At 53.0% G+C, this 11,265-nt stretch overlaps 1 protein-coding gene across 5 annotated transcripts in view; it reads right to left on the reverse strand.

The window, feature by feature from the left end:
- The window catches only part of RNF121 (ring finger protein 121), a 15,454-nt gene extending 9,062 nt beyond the window's left edge, over positions 1-6,392 (reverse strand). The window contains exons 1-2 of one of the 5 annotated variants that reach the window (XM_015626289.3): positions 6,198-6,392; positions 1,296-1,333 (exon numbers count right to left, since the gene is read on the reverse strand). In XM_015626289.3, coding sequence (XP_015481775.1) covers positions 1,296-1,333; positions 6,198-6,290 — 131 coding nt within the window. In that variant the 5' untranslated portion in view covers positions 6,291-6,392. Of the gene's footprint in view, positions 1-1,295; positions 1,334-6,071; positions 6,166-6,197 lie in introns of those variants that run through there. The other 4 variants (XM_015626264.3, XM_015626299.2, XM_015626274.3 and 1 more) reach the window with 4 other exon arrangements.
- Between the last annotated feature and the right edge of the window lie 4,873 nt (positions 6,393-11,265).

An 11,265-nucleotide genomic window follows, 5' to 3' on the forward strand; every position in this document is an offset into this window, starting at 1 on the left:
CTGTTCTAGTGCTCAGTTACTGCACAGGAAAGAAGTTCTTCCTCATGTTCAGATGGAATTTCCTGTGCATCTCTTTCTGCCTGTGGCCTCTTGTCCCATTGCCTGGTCCTTCCGCTGATCCCTCCCTGCAGGCACTGACAGACATTGATGAGGTCCCCTCTCAGTCATCCCCTCTTGAGGCTGAACAGCCCCAGCTCCCTCAGCTTTTCCTCATAAGAGATGCTCCAGTCCCTTCATCATCTCTGTAAGCTCCACTGGAGCTGCTCCAGGGGCTCCATGTCCCTCATGTCCTAAGGAGCCCAGAACTGGACACAGCACTTCAGAGGCTGAGTAAAGGAGCAGGATCACCTCCTTTGACTTGCTGGCAATGCTATTCCCAGTGCATCCCAGGATCCCATTGGCCTCCTTGGCCCACAAGGCACTGCTGCCTCAGGGACAGTTTGCTCTCCACCAGGACCCCGAGCCCCTTTTCCATAAAGCTGCTCCAGCAAGTTGGCCCCCAGTCTGTGTTGGGGCAATACTGAGAATGAGAATCCATTCTGACCATGATTTTCAATCAACATCTGGATTAAATTGGTTCAGCTAAGGGAAAAAGAGGAATTTTTCAGGCCCCTTACTATAAGACAGACATTGAAGGGCTGGAGGGTGTCCAGATAAGGGTAGAAGAGCTGGAGAAGGTTCAAGAGCACAAGTCTAGTGAGAAATTGTTGAGGGAGCTGGGGACACTCAGCCTGGGAAAAGGAGGCTTGGGTGGGGGGGATCTTTTTGCTCTCTACACAGGATGGTGGACCCAGGTAGGGGTTGGGCTCTTCTTCCAGGTAACAAGTGATGAGACAAGAGAAAATGGTCTCAGGTAGTGCCACAGAAGGTTTAGGATGGATATTGGGAAAATTTCTACACAGAAGGGCAGTCCAGCCCAGGTACAGGCTGCCCAGGGCAGTGGTGGAGTTCCCATCCCTGGAGGGATTTAACAGACATGCAGATGTGGCACCTGGGGACATGGTTTAGTGGTATTTAGCACTCAGCACTGCTGAGGGAATGGTTGGATTCTATGATCTCAGATGCACCACAACCTAACTATTTAGTTTTGCAATCTAAACTATTTTGTGATTCTATACGTAGCAGTAGTTTGAAAGAAAAAAAAAATTATTGCCTTTTAAGACAACACTTCCCCCTGAAAAAATGGTGACCCTTTTCTGCCCCACTGTGGCCACAGGCTGTGCTGCTGGTAGCTCTGGTCAGTAGCAGGAGCTCAGTTGAGCGGTATGATCCAAATCAGCTCCCAAAACACTCACCTCCATCTCTCCTCTGGGGACAAGTGTGAAAGATCAACCTAGGGAGGAAAAAAAAAAAACAAACACCCATGGAATCAGCTGCTGGGAAGCTCTGGATTCAGATGCTTTAAATAAGAAACCTCAACATGCCCACAGTGCCAGCACAGCCCAGAGCTGTCCTTCACCTTCCCAGGAAAAGCAGTGACTCCCCCTGCTCCTCCACCACTTACACTCCCATATTTTATTGAAGCTGAGGCTCTGTCCACCATCCCATGTGACCAGAACTAGAGAACTGGCTTAAATCCCACAATCACAACCCAGCCAGGTGTCTCAGGGCACAGAGTGGTGATCCCAGTGAAGCCAATGCTCCCACCAGTGGTAGGAGTCCAAAATCCCACTAGGCTGCAGGACAGTAGACAGTATGTCACACACCAGCAACAAATTGGTGCCAAAAAGATTTCAAAATCACACTAGAAGAAAGATTCAGGCCTTGCTTTGCTGAGCTAATTGGAAATTTCTCCCAAACACCACAGGCAGGAACTATGGAGAGCAAGGGGAGCTGCTGCTATTAGTGATGATTGACAGTGGATACTTGTATCCCATCTCCAGTAAGATTCACAGAAGTGTGAATACTCTCACTTTTGTACAGGGGAGGAGTAAGGGGAGCTTCAACACTGCATTTCTGCTTTCACCTGGAGCTTTTATATAGAATCACAGAACCACAGAATGCTTTGCCTTGGAGAGACCTTAAAGCTCATTTTACTCCAATCCTCCTCCCGTGGGGACATCTCCACTGGACCAGGTTGCTCCAAGCACCATCCAACCTGCCCCTGAACACCTCCAGGGATGGGGAGTTCACAGCTTCTCCGGGCAAAACTTTTCCTTGAAATCTTCACCTAACTGCTGAGGAGCCTCCAGCACCAGCCATGTCCCCACATAGGCTCACTGACCAGGCAGCATGCCCTGACCCACAGCACTGGGGAGGGAATCCCACAGCTCTTCCCACCACCTTTTCCTGGTGACACACAAACTCAGATTAAATCAAGATCAGCTCATCTGGGCTGTGAACATACATGTGGGGTTTACAAATCCTCACAGTGCTGGAGACACTCCAGTATTGCAGAGGTGTTGGCGATGAAGGTTGGAAACAAGCCTAGCACGAACTGTTACCACTCTTTCCTGCACACACCAGAGATGTGTACACAGGAACAAGCTCCACCTCACCCCACTGGGTACAGGGCCACAGGCTTGGATCCAACCTTTATGCTGGGGCTCTCCCTGGGCTGGTGCAGCAGTCACCTCACCTGCCTGGTCACCACCAGCAGCACCCACGTGTCTCCCAGGCAGCAGCTCTGACCACAGCCAAGTTCAGCTGAGGATGCACAGCTGCCTCGTTTCCTCTGTGGCACCTAATTATACCCCAGGGTGAGGGGTAGGGAAAAACCCACCAGAGCAATCCATCTGCCTGATATGGAATATCTGCTGAGCTTCACCCCAGAGCAGCATCTGTGAGAAATTCAGCCTTTGAGAATCAAGTGTTTCTTCAGGACTTAGATGCAAAATCTAAAGCTATGAAAGTCCTTGTTGGACCTTGTTGGCTTGCATCAGAAGCTGAGGGAAGGTGGTGACAACCTGACACCAAGAAGGGTGTTTGTATCAACCAAATGCCCTGAGCACCTGTTCCTAAAGCAGCCATGTCCAGATCCATCAGTTCAGTAGCTGCAATGTAATTTGGAGCAAGAACTGCTCCAAATAAATAGTAAAAAAGGAGATTTTAGAATGTTTTCTAATCACTGTGCACAGGAGAAGCTGAGAAAGCCCTAGTGCTTGCTGGCTCCAGCACAGGTCAATCCCTCTACAAGCTCTGTGAGTCACTCAGGTGCTCCCACTGCCTTCCCTCACGAGACCCTCACTCCTCCCAGGCTCTGCCCCCATGCTTGCTGGATGAAGACGTTTGACAAGCACCTTCCAACCACAGCAATAATTTCCATTCCTATACAGTGGCTCAGCTCGCTCCTCTGGACCACACTGGCAGCCGCTCCATCCACAGTGTTGGTTCCCTCTTAGAGACTGGGATATTTACCAGCCTCTTTCCTTTGGCATCTTCCCTGAATCTCCAAATTCTTCCAGCAAATGTGTTTAAGTTACCTCAGCCCCAAACTCAATGGAAATACGGCTGGCATTTCTCAGACTGGGCTTCTTCCAAGCCGTACTCCCAAGCCAACCAGGGATCCATGGCACAGTTTTCTCTCAATTACAAGAACTGAGCTTCACCAGATTCCCCAGAGCTCAAAGCTCCTGAAATAACTTTATTGAGGGGGGGGGGGAAGGACGTGACAGAAGGGATGTTGGGAGGGATCTGATGACTGTCAGACAGGACTTGGCAGAGCAGCCACCCTGAGTCAGATCTTCCAGTTAACCCCTCCCTTATCTGCACACTCTCTTAGCACACAGATTTTGGGTTGGGGCTAAAAATGTACAGTAATGGTGAAGGAAGCACCTGCTCTTGCTAGCAAACATTTATTCCACTTCTAGTTTGGGGTTGTTTGATTTTAACATGCAGTTTTTGAGTCTTTTGGGCCTCTTTCTAAGCCCAAGAGCTAGGTAAAAGAACCTCTACTCCAAAATCTCCCTTTTCCAAGAGGGGTTTTACAAGAACATTTAGGGTGACTGAAGCAGCTGAAGATCAGCTCTATCAAGTGTCGAGCACCAACCTACTCCTCTTTCAGCATTCTCCAGCTACCATATCAACACAGGGCCAATGTGCAACCAATTACAGCTCTTAGACAAACTTTTTGTTTTAAAAAAAAGGAATTAACAAAAATTCTTCTCTCTGTCTCCTCTGTAACTTACGATCCTCTCAAAAACCTCAGTCTCCTCTGGGTGATGACTAGGAGGAACTGGCTATCTAGGACTAAAGTCTAATCCTCTCCTTGGACATGGTACCATGGCCTTTGAAAGAACCTTGTGCCACTCCCTGGTTTTCTTCAGGGGCTGATGCCCCAAAGCCTCCACAAACTTGTGATCCCCACCACTGGGACAGTCACAGAATAATCCCCTCCAGAAAAACACAAAGGCCTTTGATACGGATAACATCCTGGATCCATACGTTCCTCACAGCCCAGGGGGCTGGGAGGATCTCCAGGCAAACATACACACCACTGTGAGCTGCCTGTAATCTACTTATGCTCTAAATCATCAAAGGAGGCAAGAAGAATGCCTTGAGGATGGAGAATAAGCAGCTGCTGATTTCAGTTCAAAGCTCCAGAGCAACTGACAGCCCTGATCTCACCTTTCCCATTGCCCCAACCTCAGTTTTCGTCTCCCAGCACCTACCAGGAATAACCTGAAATAAGGTGAAGATAAATCTCCACAGCACTGTAAATACAACCAAGGCAGGTTGGGACGAGGCATATTCTTTAGTGAAACTCTAAAGAGATTTTTGGAATCTCAATTCTGCATTTTTTCTGCTCATAAGACACAGGAACAAGGAGCGGGGGGCAGAAGTGTCCCAACTGATCAAACATTTGGATAACTGGAATTAAACCACCCCCAGGCAGAGCCAGGGCCATGGAACACTCAGCTTTATTCTGGTGGAATGTTAAACTGCTTCCAGGTCCCACCAGGAGTGGCTCCTCAGCAACCTGCTCCCTCCAAAGAGCTGCCAAGACCTTAGAACAACAGACACAGATAGGTTTTGTACCAACATTTTGTGGAATCACAGGGATAAGCACAATCCTATATGCGCCTCATCATTCGCTGCCTCCTTGCGATGCCCTCTCTGACGGCCCCCGATGGAATGAAAAGCAGGAATTTCACTTCTGAGACTTGGATCTTCCACATTTTTACATACCAAGTCACCAAGGAATATCTTAAAATATAACCAGTAGCAACTCAAGAGTGACTGACCTGTGGTTTAATCCTCCCATCGCCCCATTGCACCACTCCCCAACAGCAACACAGGGCACAGGGAGGGAGTACAAGTTCCCACAGCTCAGCCATTCACTAGAGCATCTCCACAACTTGGCCCTGCCAGGAATCTTCTCCATCAACCATTGGCATCTGAGAATTTTTAAGCCACACCACCAACTCTTGAGCGAAGGCACAAAGGAGTACCAGACTGTACCAGCTAAGTGACTTATGACCTCTGTGCTGCTGCTTCCACAGTGCAGACAGGATGGAACCAAGTTCTTGTGGTTGTCTACAAGTGGAAGAAAAACTCCCAAGCATGAAGCACAGGCGAAGAGCCACTGAAAAGCCCAGGGCAGCAGTGCTGGAAAGTGGCACGCACACTGTGACAGACCCACCCACCCTACTCCAAATTCCACCTTTCCAAACACATTTGTTTTCCAGTTTCGTCATTTTTGATCCCCAGGAATATTTAAAAGCCAGCACGGGAACAACAGCTGAGCCTCCATCGCTTCCCTCCTGCCCCCAGGGCCCGCACCGTCCCCTGCCCAAGGGGCCCTCCGAAGCTGCCAGTGTCACCCTGCCCCGGGACCCTCAATGTCCTCCTACACCAAGGATCTTCCCCAGCCCTAACACTCTCCGCACCTACTTGCCCCAAAGGCCCACGAGCTCAGAGTGACCCAGAGCCGCCGCCATCCCATTCCAGGGACCCTCCGAGCTCCAGCGCACATCCCTACCCCGCGCCCCCAGACCCCGCGTCCCCCAGGCCCCGGGTCCGCTGCGGCTCCCCTTCACAGAGCACCCCACAGCGCTGGAGCTCCCCGCCCCGCAGCCCCTGCCCTAGCCGGTTCTCTCTAGCCCAGCCCCCGCCGACCCCGTCCCCCGCACCTCCTCCACCTCACGCTCAACGGGGCCGCCAACCTCCACCTCCAGCACAGCCGCCATCTTGCCCCGCCCCCCCAGTGGCCAGCTCCTTCCGTCGCCGTTCACCAATCATCGAGCAAGCTGCCGCACCTCGGGCCAATCGCTGGGCTCGGCGCTACCCCGGCGGCCAATCAGGACAGGGGAGGAGTGGAACTGCTGCCAGACGCGCCATTTCGGGCGCATGAAAACGGTGAGCTGTCACAGCTAGGGACCGGCTCCTATTTCTGAGCCCGAAGCGGGACACGTAACCCCCGTCAGCAGCACCGACAGTACCAGCCACCTCGCACGGCGGTACCGGCAGTGTCAGTGCTGCCGGGCCGCCCCCTGCCCCCGCCCGCCTCTCTCCGGCACCGCCTCGCTCTGTTCTGGAAGGGGCGCAGGTGGCTCCTGAGCTCCGCCCGCGCGGGGCCGTAGCGCGGCGTTGCCCGCGGCCTGTCTGTCCCGTCAGGCACCGCGGCTGGCCCGGCCCGCGGGCCCGGACCGGAGCGCGGTCGGCAGAGGGGCTGAAGCGGGGCGGGAGCGGCGGGCGGGAAGCGGCGATCGAGGTGCCCGTGATTTGGGCAGGAGATTCAGGATCGGTGCGACTGGGGCCGGGGGCTGAACGGGGAGCTGTGGGGTGAAGGACTGGTGGGTCGGGGAATGGCGTGGAGAGGCTGTGGGGCAGAGCCAGGGGTATGATAGGGTTGGGAAAGTAGGAAAGGCCCGGGGAGGGGGGGGTGGGTTAGGGGTAGCAGAATAGCTCTGGGGCATTGTTTATGGGTCTGGGAGCACGGGTCGTGGAGCTGAAGGGAGTTGTGGGTAAGGACTTGAGGGCACTGGAGAATAGGGCTGGGGCTTGTGAGCTGGATGTGGGTGGCAGAATGGGGTGGGAATGGGGCCTTGTGGGTTGAGCTGGGGGCACAGGGGTGGCTGAAGGGAGCTGGGGGACTGTGAGTCAGATATGGGGATTACTGCTGGGTCTGTAACCTGAGGGGTGGTGGGACAAGTCTGGGGGTCACTTGAGGTGGTGGATGGGCTGGGGAGTTGCTGAATGTTTCCAGAAGCAGGATATGCCCAAGTTCATCAGACTCTCTCTCCCCACCAGGCACTGGAGGGATCTGAAGGGAAGTTATGTTGTCAGAGTGTTGTCTCCAAGGTTCCTGAATGGTTCCAGTTGACATCAGCAATGTGGTGTCCTCCTCCCAGGCTGTCTGGGGGTCTAGGTGTGGGAGTGATCCCTCTGAGCTGCGGGGGTCTCTGAAAAGATGGGTAAGGGTGTGAGAGGATGCAGCCCTGGCTCACTTTTTTAGGCTGAAGGGCAATGGTTCACATGATTCTTGCTCTCTCAAAATGGGGTGTTGTTCCTGTAGGTTACCAGAGAATTCTGTGCTTCTCCCCTGTGCCCAGAACAAACTGGAGCTGGAAGGAAAGGTGTTAAGGGAGGTGTTGGTGCATGATGCTGTATCCCTGTGTCCCAGCAGCGAACCTGCTGAGTGAGGATGGCATATGGCCCTGGCTTGGCTGTGTTGATGTTGGTATTTACCTGTCCTCTGCCCCCATGCAGAAGCCAGGGCCATGCCGCACAATGGGGTCAGCAGCAATGAACCCCCTCACCCCTGTGCTTCTCGCTGCTCCCCAGAGAAGTATGGCTGTGTCTTTCTGCAGATTGAGGTTGGATGTTCCTCATGTCCCTGTGACCAGCCCTATTTCACCCAGGTGCCCACTGTCACACTGATGCCACCAGCTGACTCAAAGATGGACCAGAATTGCTGCAGGGTTTGGATATTTAAGGAAAGTAGAGATTGAGCCAAAGGAAAAAGGCATGGGGAAGAGCTGTGGGCCTGATGGTAGGATGGAGCTGATTAGGGTAGATGGTCAAGGAATGGGGGTGGCAGTAGGATGTGGCTGATAGAGGGTAGAAGAGAAGTAGAACAGGGAATCAGGGTTGTTCATGGCCTCAGGAAAGCTGTACCAGCTCTGTTTCCCTGCCCCAGCCTCTCATGTCCATAATCCCCCAGATGTCCTAGGTGGCACAGCAACAGAACAACAAGCAGAGGTAGGAGTGGTCTTGGGACAGTGGCGAGAGCTGTGCCCCATCCACGCCACCTGCTCTTCCCACAGCAGATTTCTCAGAGCTGATAGTGGGGCAGAAGTGGGGCCACATTGTGGCTCACCTGCAGCCAGCCCTTCAGTCCATGCAGCCACTTCGAGCCCTCCTTCATCTGCCTGTGCACACCACAGGAGCAGGATCCTGACCCCCCTGGACACCCCTGCATGCAGTAGGTGTGTCTCACACCTCCCTGTATCCCTCTCCATGGGAAGGCAGCAGGAATGGGCACTACTCCATGGACACAACTTGTGCCCCAAGCCTGGGAGGTGCTTGCTGGGCTGAGCTAGTGGCTGTGCCCAGAGTGGTGGGCACAGAGTACCTGTCTTGATTGCCTGCAGCCTCCCCTTGTCCCACAGGAGGATACTCAGCTCTCAGACACACCCTGGTACTTCAGCTCTGCCTTTCACCACTTTCTTTCTTGAACCATGCTTGTAAAGGGGCCTGGTGTGGTCCATCCCATCCTGTCCCTGCACAGTGTGGCCTGGAGCCCTTTGAGGTGCTTCCTTGGAGCCCAGAGCCCCAGCTCCCACCAGCTTTGTCCTCCTGTGAGGCTGACACTCCCTATCCCCAGGAGATCCAGGGAGGAGGAGCTGCCTGTGGAAGCTGGAAGGGGCTGCCTGGAGCCCACCTCAACCACTCTGCCTGGATGGTGCTGTTGGCAGAGTGGAACCAGGAGCTGAGGCCCAGAGCTGGCACGGGCACTCTGGGGGCTCACACGGAGCTGCTGGCCAAGGATACAGGAGGTCCCACAGTGCCAGGTGGGTGAATCTGCATGGCCTTGTCCTGGGCTGGTCCCCAGCCACTGTGGGCAGTTGGGCAAGGGGGAATTCTGCCCCTCTGCTCTGCCCAGGTGAGACCCCACCTACAGAGCTGCCTCCAGCTCTGGGACCCCCAACATCAGAAGGGTGTGAGAGCAACTGGAATGAGTCCAGAGGAGGCCATGGAGATGCTCTTGAGGGCTGGAGCCCCTCTGCTGTTGAGACAGACTGGGACACCCAGGGCTGTTCAGATTAGAGATAAGAAGGTTGAGAGAACCTAGAGCCCCTTCCACTGCCTAAAGAGGCTCCAAAAGAACTGGAGAGGGACAGTGGCCTGAGAGGACAAGACAAGGGGCAATGGCTTCAAAGTGACAGAAGACAGGGTTAGATGGCATAATAGGAAGAAATTTTTTCTCTGTCAGGGTACAGAGAAATACCAGCACAGGTTGCCCAGAGCAGCTGTGGCTGTCCCATCCCTGGAATTGTTCCAAGGCCAGGTTTGATGTGGCTTGGAGCTATGTGGTCTGGTGGAAGGTGTCCTTGCCCATGGTGGATGCTGGAGTCAGAGGCACAGTGTGTGTCCTTACCTTTGATACCTGTCTCTGACATACAAAAAACCACTGAATTTCATATAATACCATGAAAACAACTGTTAAATAGAAAAACTAAGAGTGTGAGTGTGTAAATTAGAAAGTTTTCTTAAGTCACTAGGTGAAAAAGTTAAAGTTTAGAGTTTAAGATAGTTTAAAGAAGAAAAGACAAGATGGAAGATTTAGGGTGTTGTCTCCTTCCTTCATCTTACTAGAGTTTTTTGGGTAGTTGTAAATGATTGGATAGAGAATGCCGCAGTGCAGCACATAGGTAGGTATTGGGTCACTAAGAAAAATATTTTACTTGGCATTTGTTAATTGGATAAATGAACATATAAAAGACCTTGGAGAAGTTCTTTGTTAGCCATTTTGCACCTTTCTATATCTTAGTGCATGTAGCTCCTTGTACCTTGTGTATATGTAATATAGATGGGAGAAGAATAAACAACTGAGTCCGAACAAGAGAAAACTGCCTCTCTCATCTATCTCAGTCCAAGGGGGAAAAGGAACCCAGCCACAAGTGTCTCATCAGGATGAAGTGGCACCAAAACGTGTGGCACCTTGAACTCTGAAGGCCCCTTTTGAAAACAGGCAGTGAAAAGCTGGAGATCTCCTCGGAGAGGGGAGAAAGAGGAACTCTGCCATCCCTGTGTGCTGGTGAGAGCTGGAGAAGCTTGAGCCAGACGTCTGTCAGCTGCGAGATGGACTATGGACAGAGGAGCCTAGAGATAAGCTGACCCTGAGGTCAGGTAAGCCGTCAAAAGGAAGCAGAAATATGAGACATTATGTCCAAACCTGAGAGGGAGGTTTTGGCTCTTGGAAAATACAAGCAAGGAGCATCCGATCCCTGTATCCATGGATGAGCTTAAAAGCCTTTTATCCTGGATACAGGCAGAATTTCCTAACATGGATCCAGACACAGGAAGGGATACCCTGATGAATATCCCAGAGAAGGCTGGGTCTGCCCCTGCCCTCTGTAATTCCATGGGGATCAAGACATCTTTAGCTCGCAAGACAACACCCAGAGTGTTGGAAATCCTTTCAAAGGATGAAATTTCGGCGGTAAAAGCCACACAAGACACGGTATCTCCTTCGAACACGGCAGAAGCAGGAGACGGGGAAGAACAGAGAATATGGGCTGAGATAAAGGACAAACGGGTTTATTATCTCAGACAGCTGTGAAATTCTCGCAAGCTGCAGAGGTTGTGCGAGCCTCCCTGAATGCTATCATAGCAAAGGGAGTGTCTAAGCCTGTTGAAAGCCCAGAGAAACAATCATGCAGAGACGTGGGGGCATTTCTAAAACGCAGGCAGAAACTGCATAAAGGGGGTTCCGACGGCTCGGAGCTTTTGCAAGCGTATCTGGGCTCTCCTGGAGCTGTTCCAGCGCTCGGCATGCTGTTGCAGGCAGAAGGAAGGGAAAATTCCTTGGTCGCTTGCGCGCCAGCAGCCGAGTCCTTTTCCGGCCCTAGGGGGGTGGAGCGGACAGGGGAGTGGACAGCCCTGTTCCCCCCGGGAGGGCGCGGGATGGTTCAGCCCGACCCGAGCGGCTCGGGACTCACGGGCCCCGTCTCTCGGGGGTGTGCCGGGAGCCACAGCTGCCAGTCAAAGTGACGTCACAGTGACGCACGCACAGCCGGAGCTCTATGCCCCGCCTGCGTGACCGCCCCCAGGCCAGCCCTCATCGGGGCATTCCCTGCAGCCTCCGCAGCGCCTCTGCCC

This window comes from Parus major, chromosome 1 (genome assembly GCF_001522545.3).
Source record: "Parus major isolate Abel chromosome 1, Parus_major1.1, whole genome shotgun sequence".
Lineage (NCBI taxonomy): Eukaryota > Metazoa > Chordata > Aves > Passeriformes > Paridae > Parus > Parus major.